The sequence below is a fragment of the Mirounga angustirostris genome, unplaced genomic scaffold (assembly GCF_029215605.1).
Source record: "Mirounga angustirostris isolate CCGP_5_RB_7025 unplaced genomic scaffold, mMirAng1.0.hap1 SCAF_16, whole genome shotgun sequence".
Classification (NCBI taxonomy): Eukaryota; Metazoa; Chordata; class Mammalia; order Carnivora; family Phocidae; genus Mirounga; species Mirounga angustirostris.
Window position 1 is genome coordinate 57,327,549 of NW_026991724.1, and position 18,812 is coordinate 57,346,360.

At 57.0% G+C, this 18,812-nt stretch overlaps 2 protein-coding genes across 13 annotated transcripts; both read right to left on the reverse strand.

The window, feature by feature from the left end:
- Nucleotides 1-4,094: 4,094 nt before the first annotated feature.
- ISOC2 (isochorismatase domain containing 2) lies at nt 4,095-11,150 on the reverse strand. Of its 12 annotated transcripts, none has more exons than XM_045892285.3 (6): nt 11,014-11,149; nt 7,245-7,382; nt 6,505-6,714; nt 6,198-6,268; nt 5,937-6,054; nt 4,107-4,505 (listed from the first exon to the last, which is right to left on the reverse strand). In XM_045892285.3, exons 2-6 carry the CDS (start codon nt 7,377-7,379, stop codon nt 4,425-4,427), a joined length of 615 nt encoding a protein of 204 aa, XP_045748241.1. In that variant the 5' UTR covers nt 7,380-7,382; nt 11,014-11,149; the 3' UTR covers nt 4,107-4,424. The 12 variants fall into 12 exon arrangements, 10 of the variants coding, with proteins under 10 accessions (XP_064436649.1, XP_064436648.1, XP_064436653.1 ...); XM_045892283.3 differs by having other exon boundaries at nt 6,505-6,744; nt 10,951-11,107; XM_045892287.3 differs by having other exon boundaries at nt 10,951-11,106.
- A 910-nt stretch (nt 11,151-12,060) lies between these two features.
- On the reverse strand, nt 12,061-17,986 carry CUNH19orf85 (chromosome unknown C19orf85 homolog). The gene is made up of 2 exons (XM_045892294.2): nt 17,727-17,986; nt 12,061-12,956 (listed from the first exon to the last, which is right to left on the reverse strand). The coding sequence occupies exons 1-2, from the start codon at nt 17,897-17,899 to the stop codon at nt 12,500-12,502; spliced, it is 630 nt and encodes a 209-aa protein (XP_045748250.1). The 5' UTR covers nt 17,900-17,986; the 3' UTR covers nt 12,061-12,499.
- Nucleotides 17,987-18,812: the final 826 nt, after the last annotated feature.

Sequence of the window (18,812 nt, forward strand, 5' to 3'; positions counted from 1 at the left end):
AGCAGCACCTCCCACTGCTCTGGTCCCCACACCTGCTTTCTGTGTTGTCATAGCTTCCGTCTCTACTTGCCACATCGTACATGTAGGGACTTACTGTCTGTCTCCCCCACTAGACCATAAACTCCATCAAGGCAGACTTTTTTGTCTGGCTTGTTCACCGTGGTGTCCACAGCACCCAGTATCAGTGCCTGACACAGGAGGTATTCCAGGAATATTTATTGCACGGATGAATGTTGAGAGGAAGTGTGAGAGGTGAGTCTTCTCTCCCTTTCTGTCTCTCTCTCTCATACACACACACTTCAGATGAAAGCACTGAGGTTCCGAGACGTCCCATCATTCGCCTAAGCCTTACAGTGCCCAAGCATTGGAGCTGGGCTCTGAACTCAGGTCTCAGGGCACTGCCACCTGTAGAACCTTTATCCCATGCAGAGAAACGTGGGTTGACATGCATACAGACACACACCTTTCATCAGGGAATCCACATGCATGCAGTGATGTGGATTTCTTCATTCATTGAGGGCTGCCACATACGGTTGGGCAGGTTGGGCACTGCACAAGGAGATCGGGTTGAGAGGCTGGAATCCAGCCAGGCTCTCCTCCTTAAGGCGTACTGGTGGGACTGCATCCATCTGGGGGAAGGGGCACCCTTTAGAACTCACACAAAGTGGCCATCTGCCTGCCAAAGCATAGACACAGGGGAGTTACGTTGGGCCAGGGGGTACCTTTTTCTCATTTGCATAAAGTGCTGTATGGGCTAGCAGTTTGCCCACTCAGTCCCCATTCTGTGCCAAGCCTCCAGCTGAGCTCCATGGACACAATTCTTCCCTCTGCTAACAGAGTCCCATTGTCCCCTCCAACTGCACACACACGCGCATGCCCAGGGAGACACAACTTCACAGCATTGACAACTCTGGGGAGTGGGGGCCATGGCATCTATCCCCTCAAACCCAGGGACGCACCCAGACCCAATACACACGGCACGTCTACAGTGGAGGGAGCCATGGCCTCCTGCCCCTGCCTTAGGGGAAGGAGGAGGACACACACCTAGGGACACAGTGACCTGTCTAGACACCAGGATACGGGGGGACTGAGTCTCTCCTCGCCTCACACAAAACAACACAAAGACACACAACATTATATACACACAATGACAGAGAACAGAGGACACCCACATAGTGTGTAAACACAACACACAAGGACACCCAATGTCATCCTGGTGGCGCACCTGTAGCCTCCTCCCAACACACATGCACACAGCTCCATGTGGACACACAGCTGTGCACTTCTGGGCATTTCCACCCACAGTACACAAGACCAAGACACAGTCTCAGACACTGTGACACACTGGGACCACACATAGCTGCAGAACACAACCAGGGACCCGCCCAAGCCACCACCTCTACATGGACACACAACATGCACATCCCAGCCCACAGTCATGCATCCTCGTGGGTGCACACATATGTGCAAACACACGCTCACCCAGCGGTGGAGTCTGGAAGCACACACGTGACCCCCCCCACACACACAGTCCTTCCGCAGCCCCTTACACACACAGGCACTTTCCTCCCCCACAGCTGAGAGGAAGGGGGCCCCTCACCCCAGTCTCCTCCCTCCCTGCACCATGCATGCTCAGCAGCAAAGGGCCAGGGCTGTGCCCCCGCCCTAGCGCCAACCTAGGACCTGAGAGACGTACAGAAAGACATCAGGGGAGCCAACTTGACAAGGGTTTCCAGAGCAGACCCCACTCAGTCCCTGGGCTCCTGGGAACCTTACAGTACCTGCATAGCACTGGGCCCACACTCCACAGCCTGCCAGCTGGGGATGGGGCCTAGGGCTGGGTTGCTGGGTGGGGCCAACGTATGGCAGCTGGGAATGAGAGATGGAGAGGATGGCGGGGGGGACAGGGAAAGAGTTTTGAGAGGTTGGTGGGGGGAGAGGCCCAGAGAAAGGAGGAGAGATACCCAGGGAGAGGGGCACAGAGACCCAGAGAGAAGGGGTCAGAGACAGAGAGGGGTCAGAGACCCAGAGAGGGAGCGGGCTGGGGGGAAACAGATACTCACAAAAGGGGCACAGATCCCAGAGAAGTGGGGTTCAGAGATTGAGAAGCTAAGAGAGAACGAGAGAGAGAGAGGAGAGAGAAAGGGGGAGGACAGAAACCCACGGAAGGGCAAGATCCAGAAAGAGAAGACTGGACCTCCGGAAACTGGGGGCTGGAGGGGGTTTACAGGTGGCGGCAGAGGAGGACTGAGGGTGTGCTATGGGTATCGAGAGAGAGAGAGAGAGAGAGAGAGAGAGAGCTTGGGCACACGCAGGGTCCGGGTGGTGTGCAAAGGGAGGGGATCCTAGGAATATCTGGGGTTGAGGGGTCGGTTTGAGGTAGGGATGTGGAAAGCAGGCAAGAGGAGGAGAGGATGTGGAGCAGAGGAGGGAGAAAGGGGAGGGGTCTGGATGGGGGGCGGGGATCCCAGTACTGGCCACCCAGGCAGCGGGGACTCAGGGACGAGGACCCTCCCCGAGGCGCTCCCGGCGGCGCTCCCGGCGGCCGCCCCATCCCCAGGTCTTCCCGTGTCCTGTGCCTCTCTGACTCTGGGTGTCTGCATCTCCCTGCCCACCCCTCCTCCCGGACCCCGCCTCCCAGTCGCCCGCAAGCGGCCTCGCATCTCTAACGGGATCTGCCCTGGGTCACCGTCCTCCTAGCCTGTGTCTCTCTACATGTCTCATCGCTTCTCTGCGTCCCTGAGTCTCTATCCACCTCTCCCCCCGCCCCCCACACGCTGTCCCGTTCTCTGAGTCTCTGTTTTCTGTGTCCGTTCTTCCCTTTGCCCCGTCTCCGTCTCTCTACATCCTGTCTCTGTGTCTCCCCCAACCCCCAACCCCCAACCCCCACTTCCCCATCTCTCTTTACCTCTCTGACTCTGTCTCTGGCTCTATGTCTCTTTCCCAGGTTTGCTATCTACAGATCTCTGCCTCTCTGAGTGTCTCTGTGGCTCCCCCCACCCCACCCAGGAGCCCAGTCTCCCTCGCTGGTCCCCCTACTCTCACTCAGGCCCGGGTTGGAGGGGCGGGGTGGGGGGGCGCTGCAGCGGGAGCTGTGTGTTCCCAGCGCAAAATAGACTCCCGTTGCCATGGCGACGCGAGCGCGGCCTCCGAGACGCGAAGCATCAGGCTGGGGGGTGAGGAGGGGGGACACCTGGATCCGGAAGGCGGGGGCCGGGGGCGCCGACGCCGGTCCCGGGGGCCCCTGGAGGAGGGGGGAGGATAGGACTCCTAGGTCCCTGGGGAGAGGGGGTGCTGGGCGCTCTGACGCCGGGTTCCGGGGACCGGGCCATCTGGGAGGGTGGGATTCCAGGATTGGCGGGGGTGGGTGGGGGGACTCAGATTCTCCAGTGGGGGGCGGGCTAGTTGGAAGCTCTGACGCCTGGGTCTCTGGGGGACTCAGAGGTTGCCTTCTTAGGTCTCCAAGGTTGGGGGGGCGGGGAGCAAGGACTGCGAATCTCAAGGGGCTGAGGGGCCTTGACTGGGGGCTCCGTAGAGTCCGGGCCCCCAGATCTCCACGGGGGCTGCAGAATTCTGAGAGCCCCCATGTGGATCCCCAGGCTCCTGCGTCTTAGGGGAACAGGAACCACTCAGATGAAGCCGTCTGTCCTTCCCAGCCATTCATCCATTCATCCGCATGCCGGTCTCTTCTTCCTCCCGTCCCCATGTCCCCAGTGCCTTAGTTTCCCCCTCCGCACCGGGGTGCGGTCGCGCTCACCTCACTTTCCGGATTCGGGACCCTTGGGGAGTCGGGGGTGGCGGCGTGGGGGGCCGGCCGGGGAGGCAGAGCGAGCGCGTGTCTGCGAGCCAACAGGCTGGGCGTGTGCGCGCGCTGGTGGGGGGCGGCCGGCAGCGTGTGGGGCGTGCGACCCGGCCCGCAGCTCCCGTCCGTGCAGATGCGCGCTGGCTTCGCTGCAGATGTGGTTGCGGCCAGTCTGCCTTCGCCTCGTGCCGGCTGGGAGCCGAGAAGAGGCACCTCCCCCTCCCCACCTGCTGGGACCCCTCTTCCCCCAACCCGCGGCCCCCAGTCGCCCCCGGGACACCCCCCAAGTCCAAGAATGGTTCGGCCCACAGCCACATCAATGTTTATTCTGCAAGTCCGGGTTCCACAGCCTGTGACACTCCCTCCCCCGCCCCTCCCCGCCTCGTGAAGTGGCCCGGGGCCGAGCCCCGCCCCCAGCTCTGCTCAGCCAACTGCCGCACAGCTTCCAGGAGTCTCATTTGCATTTCCGGGCGCTCTGGCCCAATGGCAAGGTGGCGCTCCACCTCCCCTCCCGAGGGGGTGGTACTCCCTGTGGACTGCACCACTCTTGGGAGCCAAGGATGGGGGTGAAATGATTTCACAGAGGTCCCATGACAGGAGGGGGGTCTTCAGGGTGAGGAGTTCAGCGGAAGAGGGGGTTCTGGCCTTGGAAGAAGCTCAGTAGCCCGCTGTCCGGGGCAGGCTCCTTGATGATCTTCTGGATCTGTAAGGGGAAGAGGAGGGTTCAGGAAGAGTCAAGAGTCCCCATTTCTAGGACAGATTTGGAGGGGCACTTCTCCATTTTCATCTGCCTGCTCTCTTGGCAGCAGCTGGCCAAGCCAACCACTCCCTCTTCTTGAAACTTCTCCTTGGGCCTCCCTTTCACCATGGCTGCCTGGATTGGCTCCTGATCACCTACCATCTTGGTCCACTTTGCTGGCTTGTACCAAGGCCCTGTCCTGGAGCTTCTTGTCTATACTGGCTCCTGCTTAAGTAATCTCACCTCTCCCATCCCTCTCAACTCCCAAATCCAGCCCATGCCTTGCCCCTCAACTCCAGACTCATTGATCCAACTGCCTCTTAGACGTGGGTCACCACCTGACCTCTCACACCGACGGTCAGTAGACCACAGATGCTCAACCCCCTCTCTGGCGCCGCCTTCTCCCAAAGCCCCACACTGCACCCATCAGCAGGCCCCACTGTGCTTGCCTCCAGAAAAATCAGCAGAGTCTGCATCCCCACTGCCTCCACTCTGGTCTCTCTCCTTCCGGCCACCGGCCCACAGCCATGGGCCACCCAGAACCAAACTGCAGATCTGACCATGGCCAGCTCCCTTGTGCAAAACCCTCAAATCCTTGAGAAGACGGGGCTCTGGCTCCTCTCTGCCCACCCTCCTCCTACACTCACCGAGGGCTCACCATGCCTTGCTACGGTGCTTTGAAGGAGGCAAGTTCAGTCCCACATCCAGGCCTTTGCCCTAGCTGTTCCTTCTGCCAGGAACACTTTTTGGATGACTGGCTGCTCGTCCTATTTCAGGTCTCTGCTTCAAGGCCACCCCTGGGGAAGGACCTCTCTGCCGTGAGCCCCCATCTTATTCCTCGCACACTCTGAACATCCCTTTTTAGCTCTGGCCACAATGTGTAACTGAATACAGACTGGCTTTTGCTGTTGCCCCAGGACCTGCCACAGCGGTTGGGCCACAGTAGGTTCTTAGCAAATGTTCAACAGAACTGAACTAAGAGGAGGGAAAGGGGTGGGCCTTGGAGGGCTGGGCACCTCCCGCCACCCTGAGGGCCAGTGGTGGTGGCTGCGGGGCCTGGAGGAAGGGACAGAGAGGAGGGTCACAGGGCTCCCATCTACAGGGCCTCTGCCAGACTGTTCTTGCCTGCCTGCCTGGCTGCCTCCCGTACCTCTCCCTGGGAGGCCTCCCACGCCACCCTGTGCAACCCCCCGCCTCTGCACCCCAGCCCTCCCAGCCCCCTCCCCCGCTTTCTCTCTCTCCTGTCCTCACGGCCATGGACAGCTTCTCTCACGGAGCTTAGAACTTTGCCCACTGGAGGCGGCAGCCTGCTGTATTCCCAGATGGATTCTGTCAACCAATACGTGGTGGGTGCTGGAAAGGGAGGCAAGGGAGGTCGGGGTGCGGGGCCAGTACCTCCTTAAACTGGGGGTGGGCGGCATCACGCACAAGCTGCAGAATCAGCCCTTCACTGGTAGAGAGGAAGGCGCCACTCTGCCGCATCCGGGCCAGCGCCACCAGCCTGTCCACCTGGCTGGGGTGGGGGGGCGGTTGTTGATGCCTCGGCCTGGACACCCAGACCCCTGGCAAGCTCAGCAGGGACCCCACTCCCTGGTTCTTCCTGGGCACCCCATCTGTACCCCACATGCACCACCCCCCTCAGCAGGACCCGCTCACCTGCGAGAAGAGCAGGCGTCCACCACCACATGGACCTGCAGCCCACGGTCCAGGAGGTCCAAGGTGGTGTTCTGGGGGCACAGACAGGAACGCGGGTCTGGGGTGAGGGACTAGGGAGCTGGGATGGGATGAGGGAGGCTCCGATCAGGCAGGAGCGCCCCCGGGTTACAACAGGATCCTAGGGCAGGATGGGAGCACCAGGCAGAGAGGGGTCCAGAGTAAGGAGGAGCATCCCAGGTGAGGAATGGGGTCCTGCCAAGGTGGAGGGTTCTGGGTCGGGGAAGATGCAGTGAGTGGGGGGTCTCACCAGGATGCAGGCCTGGGTCTCAATGCCACAGAGGAGCACAGAACGCAGCTCGGGCCGGCTGTCCAGCTCCTGTAGGACCGCTGGCACCATGCTGAAGCAAGTTTTGGCCACCGGCCGCAGGCCCTCAGCCCCCAGCTCAGGCACCGTGGGGCCCAGGCCGGCTGGGTACTGCTCGGTCAGCACGGCGGGCACCCCCAGCAGCCTGGCCACCTGTGCCAGGGGAGGGGACAAGGCCTGAGCCTGAGGGAGGGGCGTGTGGGGTCAGACTCCTGGGTCTGAGGGAGGAGGGGCTGGGGGGCTGGGGGCCTGGGTCTGAGGGAGGAGGGACTGGGGGTGAGGACTCCTGGGTCTGAGGGAGGAGGGGCTGGGGGGCTGGGGGCCTGGGTCTGAGGGAGGAGGGGCTGGGGGCCTGGGCTCCTGGGTCTGAGGGAGGAGGGGCTGGGGGGCTGGACTCCTGGGTCTGAGGGAGGAGGGTGCTGGAGGCCTGGACTCTTGGGTCTGAGGGAGGAGGGGGCTGAGGGTCTAGACTCTTGGTTCTGAGGGAGGAGGGGCTGGGGGCCTGGACTCCTGGGTCTGAGGGAGGAGGGGCTGAGGACCTGATACCTGGGTCTGAGGGAGGAGGGGGTTGGGGGCCTGGATTCCTGGGTCTGAGGGAGGAGGGGCTGTAGGACTGGACCACTGGGTCTGAGGGAGGAGGGGCTGGGGGCCTGATACCTGGTCTGAGGGCGGAGGGGCTGTACCTTGAGCATGCGGGCAGCCACAGAGACAATCTGGGGGAAGTATGCAATATGTCGGAACTTCTCCTGCATGTCACACAGGAATAGGATGGATGATCCAGGGAGGACTCGGCCCAGGCTGGGCTTCACAGCTGCCATGTCCTGGGGATGGGCGGAGGTGCTGAGTGGGCAGGGTCAGATGGGCAAGGGGCTTCTTTGCACATCCAGGGTCCATGCACCTAGACCCTTGAGGGTCCCACACAGTGCTTTGGAAACCATTGTGCTCCCACCTGCAGGCCTTTGTGTCTGCAGTTCCCAGGGGCCTGGAATCCATTTCTTTCTTAACGTGTCCTACTCAACTGGGGGATCACTTTCCCCCAGAAGCCTTCTCTGACCTTGACCACCCTGGTGCTCCCAGTCCCACTCTCCCAGGGCCCTGGGAAGCCTTCCCTTCCGTCAAGGTCACCCTCTCTCCTGCCACACTCCAGGCTCCAACTGTGATCCTCACCCTCAGGGTGAGGCGTGAAGTGACCCACCCAAGGGCCCAAGCAGCTAACGGAGCAGATGTGGCTCCTGAGGAAAAAAGAGCCTGGGTGGAGTGGCGGTGCTGACTTCCTTCAAGTCGTACTCTCCCCACTCAGCCTCTGAAACTCAGTTTACCCATGTGTGCAATGCACGGACTGCACGTCCCTATGGTTCCTAGACAGAAAGGCGGGGGTATCTGCACAGGGGAATATTATCCACCTGTAGAAAGGAATGAAGCGCTGCTACGTGCAACATCATGGATGAACCTCGGAATCGCTGTGCTCAGTGACAGAGGCCAGGCACTGGAGGCCCCCGCTGTGGGAGCCCTTGTGTATGAACTGCCCACAGGGATCAAGTGCAGAGGCAGGAAGCAGCTGGTGGCTGCCAGGGGCCGGGGTGGGGGGTGGGGGGGTGGAGCGACGAGAACTGACCGCCTAATGCGTGCAGAGTTTCCATCTGGGGTGATGAACACATTCTGGAGCTAGATGGTGGCCACGGTTACGCAAAGTCATGAATGTTTGTAACGGCCACTTCATGGCACGCTTAAGAATGGTTGAAAGGGTAAATTTCATTATGTGTACTTTAGCACAGTTTAAGAAAAAAAAGAGAGAGAGAGAAAGAAGGGGCGGGACTGGTGGAGCCACCTGCCCAGCAGCCCTTTTACGGGGAGGCCACGGAGACCCAGAGGGGTCCATGACTTGCCTGAGGTCCTGCAGGACTAGAGGACAGCGAGCCTCCCAGTCAGAGCGGCTCCGTCTCCCACACCTGGGGCCCTGCCTCTGTGAGTCTCAGCATGTCCCAGCCCATGTCCCCAGGAGGCCTGAGTCCTTGGGTCCCCAAGTTGCTGCACAGCTCTCATCCCCTCTGTGTGCTCACTCATTAGTCGTTAATTTATCTGGGACATGGGAGACCCTGCAGACCCAGTGGAAGGCCAAAGGGTTAACACGGGGGAGGTGTGAAGGCTCGGTGGTGAGTACACACAGGTGTTTATGGGGATTCTCTCAAATAACAGGTCTACCATAGAAAATGTTTTCTATGGGCAACATATCTAAAATGTAAAAACTGATGGATGCTTAGAAGGGGGAGTTTTATGCTATGTGAATTTTATCTAAAACCAAAATGGCACGGAAGCTCCCACAAAAACAAAACCACACTGAATGATCACATAATTACAACTGTGATCAGTGCTGGGATTTCGAGGGAACCTGATCTATCTTGGCAGAGTGCAAAATTCTCCCCGAGGAAGTGGCCAGAGAGAGAGAGAGAGAGAGAAAATCTGAAAACACAAAGCGGACTCTGTCACTCCCCTGTCTCAGCCCCCACCCTCCTGCATGGCTTCTCTCTGTCCTCAGGACTAAAACATAACCCCCTCCCACAAGGCGCTGTGGACCATTCCAGCCTTGGCCAGGCATGTTGCATCTCAAGGCCTTTTGCTGGTGGTCCCTCCAGCTGGGGTGCTCTTCTCACTTCTACTCTTTTGAGTCTTCCGGAGACAGGAGGGTCAAGGTCAGATCAGGGCCCTAATGGATGCAAGCCTAGGACATGTGTCTGGAACGATCTCCCCTGCACACTGGTAGGAGTGTGGATTGCAACAACCCTCAGGGAAGCACGTGGGACCCCATTTCTCAAAATTAGAGTTATGTGAACCCTGTGACCCAGAAGACTCACTCCTGAGTGTTTGCCCTGCAGACATCCATGTGAGACACGAGGTTATTCACTACCAGGCCTAGGTTACTCATCATGGGACTCTTCCATGGAGTAAAGGAATAGAAATCAATGTAAACATCTATGGTTGGGCAGCCCTGCGGCCGTCCCCTAAGTTACGGTATGTCTATACTATGGAATTCTTTGCAGCCAGGAAGAATGACAAAGATGCTCTTTAAGTAACAATATGGAAAACTGTCCAAGAGGGGTAGCAGTGAAATGAAGCAGAACAGTGTATATAGCAATGCTCCCATCTGTGCCCCAATCAGGAGAGAACAAGCCAGTGTAACCCTCCTCTCTATATGGAGCAGGTACTTCAGGCCAGGGAGCAGGTCACTGAGGGACCGGGTGTGAAGAAGACTTGATTTTCACTGTGTACTGTTCTGTTCCTTTTGAATTTTGGACAATGTGTGATCAGTTGTCTGGTCGTAATAACTACAATACAATAAAATATTTACATAAGGTGAGAACCCAGCAAAACCAATCTGTGGTGGTGAAGTTATGAATGAATGAATGAATGAATGAATGAATGAATGAATGAATGAATGAATGGTTATTCTTGGGTTGCAGTGAAGAACAGGGTCCAAGGGGGGCGCTTCTGGGATGTGGGGGATGTCCTACTTCTGGCTGGATTCGGATGCTGTTTACACCAGAGTGTTTGCTATGTGAAACGTTATTTGAGCTATGTACTTGTGATTTGTATGGTTTTCCTCCATATGCAGTATAGCTCCATAAAAAGTTTTCAAAATATCAGATAAAATGGGGGAGGCCTCGCTGGCTGGACTGGAGGTGGAGGCCAGGAAGAAAACCAGGGCTGGGGTCCAGGTGGGCAAGGGTGAGGCCTGGGCTCTAGTTAAAGCAGAGAGGACAGAGAGATTCAGGGGGCAGGGCTGTGGGGGAGGGGGGAAGAAGGAAGATCTTCAGGTTCCTGGTTCATGGGTGGCAGATCCCAGGGACTAACTGGGGACCTGGGGAGGGGAATTGGTTTGGGGAAGGAGATGAAAAATTGAGGGCGGGGAGTGTGTGTGGACGCATGTGGGGAGGTCTGGGCTGGAGACCCATTTGCGGGTGCCGTGGGGAGAAGGTACAGAATTGAGCTCTGGGTGGAGGGAGTCCAAGGCGGGAGGAGGAGGGGCAGAGGCAGGGGGAGAGGGGTGCTACTTAGATCCCCACGTGGCCTGGGGGGGTGGGCAGCCCTGCAGCTGGGATTTCCTGGCTGTGTGACCCTTCGCAAGTTTCATGCTCTGTCTGAGCCTGAAAATAGGGGTCAAACTCACCCACCCCATGGGGATGATGCAAAACTCGGCCGGGGATGCAGAGAGGGCGGGCGCGACCCGTGGAGGGCTCGAGTCCCTGGCCAGCCAATTCTGTAGGGCCTGGGCAGGGGTGTTCCCCTTGGCCGTGTCACCTCGGCCTGGACCGCCTGGCAAAGCCTCCGTTTCCCCCCCTGCAAGGCGGGGAGATCGGTCCCCCTGCAGCCCTGGGGAAGGGGGGGGCTTACCCGGAAGGCGCCGGGTTCCAGCCTGGCCCGCTCCTCCGCTGGAGAGGCCTGGGGGACACTCACCTCTCAGAGCCCGGACTTAGGCCGCTCAGGTCCTGCCGGGTTCCAAGGCTAGGTCACCGTTTTTGTAGGGTCGCCACACGTGGCCCGCCCCCGCGCCATCCGCGTCCGCCCATCCAGGCCGAGCCGCCCAATCGGCGCTCGCCAAGCTCTGCCCCTCCCTTGCGGCCGGCCAATCCACAGGCGAGGCTGTTTCGCCCTCCGTGGAGGGGCGGTGCCGGGCACGCTGTCAATGTTGAGAGCGTGATTGGCCCGCCATGGGGAGGGGGCGGGAAGGCAGCGCCTCCGACCAATGGGGAGACGGGAAGGGCGTGAGTGGCGGGCCCGGGGCGGAGCGGCGCCGTGGGTGCGGAGAACGCGAACTCCAGCTGGGCAGGTGGGTAGCGGCCACCCGCATTGTCTACACAAGACCTCTGAGGCCGAGAAAGAGGGAGGGAGGGGCGTAGCCAGGGCAGAGGCAGGCCTGGGGTTCGAGCGCTGGCCCTTGGCCAGAGAACGCTGAGACAGAAACTTACCAAGAGACCCAAGCACTTTCCAGGAAAGGGGACTTAAGTCCTCCCAACCCCACTCAGCCTCAGTTTCCCCCTATGTACAGCACCTGCCTCCTAGGGTGCTGTTTGGTTGTTTGTTTTGCGTGGTGTTTGTAATATTTAGACTCTGTGCTTGGAAATGGGGCTGAGAAAGAGTTGGGGAGAGAATTTCCTCATCAGTCCTGGAATAAAATCCAAACTACTCCCAATTCGTGTTTGCCTTTGTCAACCTCCCTGACCTCATCTCTTACCACTTGCCCTGCTCACACTGCTCCAGCCACCTCGGGGCCTTTGCACGTCCTGTTTCCCCAGCCTGGAGCCCCAGACCTTTGCTTAGACGGCTCCTTGTCATTCAAGGCTTTCCCTGACCACCTGATGTCAAACAGCCACTCAGTAAAGTCTCTGTTTTATTTTCTTCACAGCACTAATTTCAATCTGAAGTTGGAAACTTATCTTGCGTTTAAGAAATGTACGAATGTACCCTTTGTCAATCCCCCCCCCACCTGTACCCGTCCCCCACCCCCTTAAATGCACACATCTTGTCTGTTTATTCACTGCTGAATCCTCAGCATCTAGATGGGGCCTGACACATAGTAGGCCCTCGGTACATATTTGGGAATAAATGAGACAAGACCAGACATTAGGCAGAAATGAGCCAAGGTGAGAGGAGCCTGGAGCGGCAGACACTGAGGAGATGGGGCTGGGAAGAAAGAAGGGAGAAGGTGGGGGAGGGAGAGTGCAAGGGGGCACCCCTGGCAGAAGCAGAGGTGGGGGACCTGGACCAGGAGCAGACGTGGTCTGAAGGTGGGAGGAGTCTGGGCTTGGTGCATGTTCCCAGGGGTTGCCAGGAGGGGAGTGGACAGGACAGGGGGCTCCTGGGGGGTGGCTGCTGAGCTATCATGAGGGCGGCCTCTGATTTGTCCGGCGTGGGGAGCCCTGGGTTGGGTTGTGGTTGAGGATCACGGGGAGCAGGTACCCCAGCCCTCAGGGATTCCCTGAGAATGACAGGCACAAGGCACCTCCCACCTGCCCACCCAATCTGCCTCAGGAGCCCAGGGCACCTCCACTCCCCCCGGGGCATTCGGGGGATGCGGGAGGGGATTATAGAAATGTGAAGCCTGCCTCAGGTCTGGCTGGCCCCAAGCACAGAGGGACAACTCAGATGGCACTGAGGGACACTCTGGGGTGAGTGCAATGTCATCAAAGAGGTCGAGGGTGGAGGTGTCCAGAGCCGCGAGGCTCAAGCTGGGGCCCGCACAGGGTGCCTCAGTGGGGGCCACAGCACAGGCCACCCCCAGGAAGGGGGACGGAGGTGGCGGGGGCGGCCTTCGGGGCGGAGGTCTCTGGGGAGGTGCCTCTTGGGACAGGATAGACAGCGCCAGGCGCCGGGTGGCAACTTCAATCTTGGCAAAGTGCCTGCAGAGAGACAAGCATTACTGGGTAGCCATGAAGCGTTCCCCTCCTGTCTGCCGTCCCAGGACCAGTCTTTCCCTTCTCCTCCTCTCCAGTTTTTTACTCTGTGCTCCCTGGGTCCTTTCTTGAGTCTGACAATCCAGTTTTTCTAACTCCATTCATAGGGGAGCTCTGAACAGCTGTGGGGGTTGTGTACTGCACAAGGCAGCACCTCCAGTTCAGCACAATGCACATTTTTGACATTTAGATTTGTTATGGCCACATCCCAACGCATAAAAGTAAAAAACGTCTGAAGGAAAGGGTGCCTTGAGAAGTGTCTTCCACACAAGGTGCACTGTGGGCTAGGGGTACACGTGTAACAGTGATGCCCTGTGGATTCTACTCCCTGCGGAGCTCTTGAATCTGCCCACCTCTGCATCCCCACCAATCCTTGGTTGAAGTCCCCGGCATTTCCCGTCTGGATGACCACAACAGCCATCACACTGGCCCCTCCCCTAGCGTTCCTACCCCTCAAGAACTCTGTGGATGGATCTCACAAACTGTGATGGGCTCAGTTACAGCCCCCTAAAATTCCTATGTTGGAGGTTTAACCCTCAGTACCTTGGAACATGATTGTATTTGGAGACAGGGCCTTTAAAGAGGTAGTTAAATTAAGATGACATGGTGAGGGTGGCCTCTAATCCAATGAGAGGAGATTGGGACCCATGGAGGGAAGACACAGGCCATCCACAAGCCAAGGAGAGAGGCCTCGCCCTGCCAGCACCTGATCTGGGACTGGGGCCTCCAGAAGCGTGAGAAGGTAAATTTCTGTTGTTTCAGCCACCCAGTCTGTGGTGTTTGATTATGGCAGTGGTAGGAGATCAGTGCACAAACATAATGTTGAGCAAAAGCAGCAAGACTCACAATTCGTACCTGCATGACTCCATTTGAAGCTCAAAAAGCAGGCTAACCTGATGACAGTAAGAGAAATCAGGATGGCAGCTTATGGGAAGGAGACACCATGGGCGCCTCCAGGGGCAAGAAGGGCCCTGTTCCTGGACCTGAGTGCTGCTCACACTAGTAGGTTCTCTTTGGGAAAATTCGTCAAGCTCTACGCCAATACTATGTGCATTTCTTGTAGTTGTTAAATTTCCAGAAAAGGTTTTATTTAAACAGTTACCTGATATTGTATGGTTCTGTTTATATGAAATGTCCAGAATAAGCAGGTCCCTGGAGACAGAAAGCGGACTGGTGGCTGTCAGTGCTGGGGGAGGGGGGATGGGGAGTAGGGGATCTCCTCTGGGGGTGATGAAAATGTTCTGGAACCCGATAGAGGTAACTGGTTGCAAAACATCATGAATATACGAAACACCAATGAAGTGTACACTTTAAAACACTCGAAATGGTGAATTTTATGTTATGTCTATTTTGCCACAAGAAAATAGGCTCATAAATAAATTCGTGAGAGCTGTTACTCTGGAACTGTCTTTGACGCCAAAGAGAATAGTTACACTCTGAGTCCCCAGGAAAAATGTTCAGAAATGGGAGGTCAGGTTAAATGGCAGAGAATGGGGGTGGGAAGAGAGAGAGGGGGAGTTGACTTGAACAAACTCCGTATAAATGACATTTAGGGCTGAAGAGTCATGACATTTGTGATTTGCTTGAACTATTTTAAGAAGATAGATGAAGGAAATAGGATAAAATGTTATGGGCAGTAAAGTCTAAGTGATGGTACGTGAGTGATCTTTAGGCCAGTGGTTCTCTAACTTGAGAGCACAATGGAACACCTGGAGGGCTTGTGGCAATACAGGTCCTTGGGCCCCTGAGCTTTGGGTTCTGCAGGCCTGGGGTGGCATTCAAGAATCTGCGTCTCTAGCACATCCCCACACCGTGCGGGGGCTGATGCTGTGGGTCTGGGGACCATTTGTTGAGAACGGCTGTGTCAGAGAGCTAGCTGTCTTGACTTTTCTGTAGATTGGAAATTCTTCGCAATAAAAAGTCAAAAATCCATATACATGGGTGGGAGGGGGCTCCTGAGGGATCAGGGCCTGAGGGGACCTGAGGGAGGAGGAGGATGTGGGTGGGAAGGTGCCGAGGATAGTTTGCCTCTGACCTGGATTTTCTCAGGGAATATGCTCCAGAGCTGCCTGGGCTGCCCATGAGGCAACTCGTGGGAAGCCTGGGTCTCCGGGGAGCATGTGACAGAGCCAGGCATGGGGGTGGGAATGTCTGGGATGCTACAGGAGAGGAATTGGCCCTGGGGAAACAGGGGGGCTGAGTGGGGGAGGGTAGACGGGCAACGTGGGAGGTAAGAGGCTGGCATTAGCCCAGGGTCCAGACTGGAGGCGGGCAGGGAACCCAGATGGGGGCTGGAGATGGGGGAGGGGTCCTGAACTGATTGATGAAGGGGCTGAAGAGGAGTGAGAAGGCTAGCTCTGGGACATAGGGCTGGACCCTGTTTGAAGAGATGTGTGTTTTCCTCTTCAATAATGGGTGTGTAGGATGGCGGCGGTGAACACTGTGGCCAGGGCTGGGCATCCTGGTAGAAGGTGGCTTGTAGTGCAGAGGCAGGAGTTAGGCTGGACCAGGCTCCTATTTACTCAGATTTGGTTCCAAGACCTCTTGGAGCAAGGTTCTGGGCTGGCTGGGAGGAACAACCTACTTTGAGAAAAGCAGGTCCTGGGGCACCTGGGTGGCTCAGTTGGTTGGGCGTCTGCCTTCAGCTCAGGTCATGGTCCCAGGGTCCTGGGATCAAGTCCTGCATCAGGCTTCCTGCTCCGTGGGAAGCCTGCTTCTCCCTCTCCCACTCCCCCTGCTTATGTTCCCTCTCTTGCTGTGTCTCTCTCTGTCAAATAAATAAATCTTTAAAAAAAAAAGAGAGAAAAACAGGTCCTTGGGCAAGTCACTTTACCTCTCTGTGCCTCAGTTTCCTCATCTGAAAAACGAGGATTATAATAGCATCTACCTCTTAGGGTTATTATGGGGGATTAATGAGTTCATATTCATTGTGAATGAGTATTATAAGTTTATACTAAAGTGCTTAGAACAAGCGCCACCATCATCACCACCATCATCATCACCTTCACCATCATCATCACATCATCACCATCACCACCATCATCATCGTCATCACCATCATCATCACCATCTCATCACCATCATCACCATCATCACTACAACCATCGTCATCATCATCACCATCACCACCATCATCAACCATCATCACCATCACCACCATCATCAACCATCATCACCATTACCACCATCATCAACCATCATCACCATCATCACCACCATCACAACCATCATCACCATGATCACATCATCACCACCATCATCATCACCATCATCATCACCACCATCATCATCATCACCATCATCATCACCTTCACCATCATCATCACCATCACCACCATCATCACATCATCACCACCATCATCATCATCATCATCACCATCACCACCACCATCACCACCATCACCATCACCACCATCACCACCATCATCACATCATCATCATCCTCAAGTCCCTGAGAGGCTGTATCCAGGCAGGACAGCAAAGTAGTACAGAGCATGGGCTCTGGACTCAGAGTGCGTGGGTTGTATCCATTCTTTAGCTGTGTAGCTTGGATAAGTCATCGAATCTCTCTGAGCCTCCTCGTCTCTAATGTAGGGACAAAGACAACCTACTGTGCAGGTTTATTGGGAGCATTAAGTGACATATCGTATGTCTAACCCTTAGTATGGTGTGCCTGGCACACAGCAAGTGCTCAAAAACTGGTTACTGTCACAGAGTGAGGGGAGAGCACAGGGCCAGGTGGGGCAGGGCTGGGTGAGGTGTGAGAGGGAGGACAGGCATGAGTACAGACCTGAAGGAGCTCAGGTCCCCATCTACATTCCCAGAGACAGGGAAGGGCATTGTCCCACAAAGGGAACAGGATGTGCAAAAGCCCAGAGGCTGAATGATATAGTGCTAAATGGGGAGCTCCTGTTTCTTCAGAACCTAATTCCCTCCCCCTTTCACTGTGGCCCAGCCATACTGAGTCTCAAGCATTCCAAGAATGTTCCTGCCTCAGGGCCTTTGCACTTGCTGTCCCTTGCCTGGAATGCTCTTCCCTCAGACATCCATATCTTGTTCCCTGGCTTCAGTGACCTGAGGCTAAAGCCTTCCCTGACACCTAAAATGCCAGTCCTCCCCCAGCACGTGCTCCATGGCACTTATCACCTCATAGCATGCCAGATAATATTTTAAAATTGAGGTAAAATTCACATAACTTAAAATGAGCCACTTTAAAGTGTGCAATTCAGTGGCATTTAGTACATTCACAATGTACAACTTCCACCTCTAATTTGTTCTTGAACTTTCCGTCACCCCAGAAAGCAGCCCTGAGCCCAGTGACAATCACTCGCCATCCCCGCCTCCTCTGGTACCGCTCCCCTGCTTTCTGGCTCTGCCTGTTCTGGACGTTTCACAGAAATGGCATCATGCGATGTGTGGCCTTCTGTGTCTGGCTTCTTTACTCAGCATCGTGTTCTCAAGGTCCATCCACATATCACTTACTTTATCTAGCTGTCCCTGATCAGCCGCCTTGCCTCTGGAACGCAGACTCTATGAAGGCAGGGGGTTCTGTCTACTTGCACAGATGGATCTCGGGGGCCCGGTACACAGTTAAGGCTCAATAAATGCATCTTGAGTGTTGACTGGATTCTGGGGTCCCCTTCTCTCTGTTCTGTCTGGGCCTGGGCTCCCCCGTTCTGAGCTGTCTGGCCCCTCCCCTTGTCCACCCCCACTCACCTGCAGATCTGGTTGTGCAGAAACCTCCTGTGGTTGGGTCTCCTTTTGGGGGGCCGGGTCCGCCGAGGGTGCAGGGCACGCAGCATGTGGGTGGCCGCCCCACTCACAAAGGCACACAGTTCCCGCGGGCTGGGCTCAGACACTGCAGAGGCTGTAGGGGCCCCGGGGTGCATGGCTGGGGTGACAGGGTAGCTTCTCCACAATAGTCCTGCTGGTCAGAAAGCAGCTCCTAAATCTGAGGTGAGAGGAGCAACCAGGGCCAGGAGCTCAGGGCTGGGGAGGCAGACAGCAGATGGGAGAGGAGAGGGCCTTTGGGAGGGGCAGGCCGACTCTGGAGGGGAGGCAAGGCTCTGGTTGGAGGAAGCAGGGCCCGGGGAACTAGGACAAGTCCTCCCGCCTATGCCCCATCCTTACCTCTTGGAGGCTGGATGCAGAGCTTGGAGGAACCCGTGGGTGGGGTCTGATATAGGAAGGCAAGGGGGGAGCTTTATGTGTGCCCCCCCAGGGGCCCAATTAGCACATAGTTGGACCTAGGATATGGGACAGGGCAGCATGGTGGGGGGCAGAGAAAAGCACCTGGAGATAGCCAATTATGGGGACAAAGGCCTCATTAGGGAGGCGAGGCCAGGGCCTGAGTCAACTGCATCGATTAGCGTTGAGGACCCTTAATTGGAGTTGAGGGGAGGGGGTGGTGGGAGGCTTGGGTGCAGGCTGGGAGGGAGGGGGACATGGCTCCCTGGGAGCTCCAGCTGCGGGGCAGACACCTGACATCTGCCCACCCACCGGCAGACGTATCCCCCCTGTGCCTCCCTCGGCTCTGGGCCCAGCATCCTGGGGAAACAGGCTCAGAGAGGGGGCTCGCCTGTGCCCAAGGCCTCTAGCCAGCATGACGGGTTGGCTTCTGTGTGAGGGGGTTGAGCCCCAAACCCTGCATTTCCGCCAGAGCAGTGAGAGAGCAACGGAGGGGGCGGGGGACAGGTGCTGGCTGGCCTGGTTGCTTAGGTGGGTGACAGGAGGGACTGTTTCTGGCACAGCCTGGCTGTGGCCGTGGGAGGGGAAGAGAAAACACGGTGTGGTTTCCCTGAA

Bases quoted from the DNA above. Each gene is read 5' to 3' on its own strand.
- ISOC2 (XM_064580579.1), bottom strand. From the start codon at position 7,379: ATGGCAGCTGTGAAGCCCAGCCTGGGCCGAGTCCTCCCTGGATCATCC. The intron at 6,745-7,244 runs GTACAGCCCCTC...CCCCTCCCTCAG, and splicing joins TGGCTGCCCGCATGCTCAAG to GCTCAGGCCTTGTCCCCTCC. The intron at 4,506-6,197 runs GTGAGCGGGTCC...TTCCCCTTACAG, and splicing joins GACGCCTGCTCTTCTCGCAG to ATCCAGAAGATCATCAAGGA.
- CUNH19orf85 (XM_045892294.2), bottom strand. From the start codon at position 17,899: ATGCACCCCGGGGCCCCTACAGCCTCTGCAGTGTCTGAGCCCAGCCCG. The intron at 12,957-17,726 runs GTGAGTGGGGGT...GTCTCTCTGCAG, and splicing joins CTGCACAACCAGATCTGCAG to GCACTTTGCCAAGATTGAAG.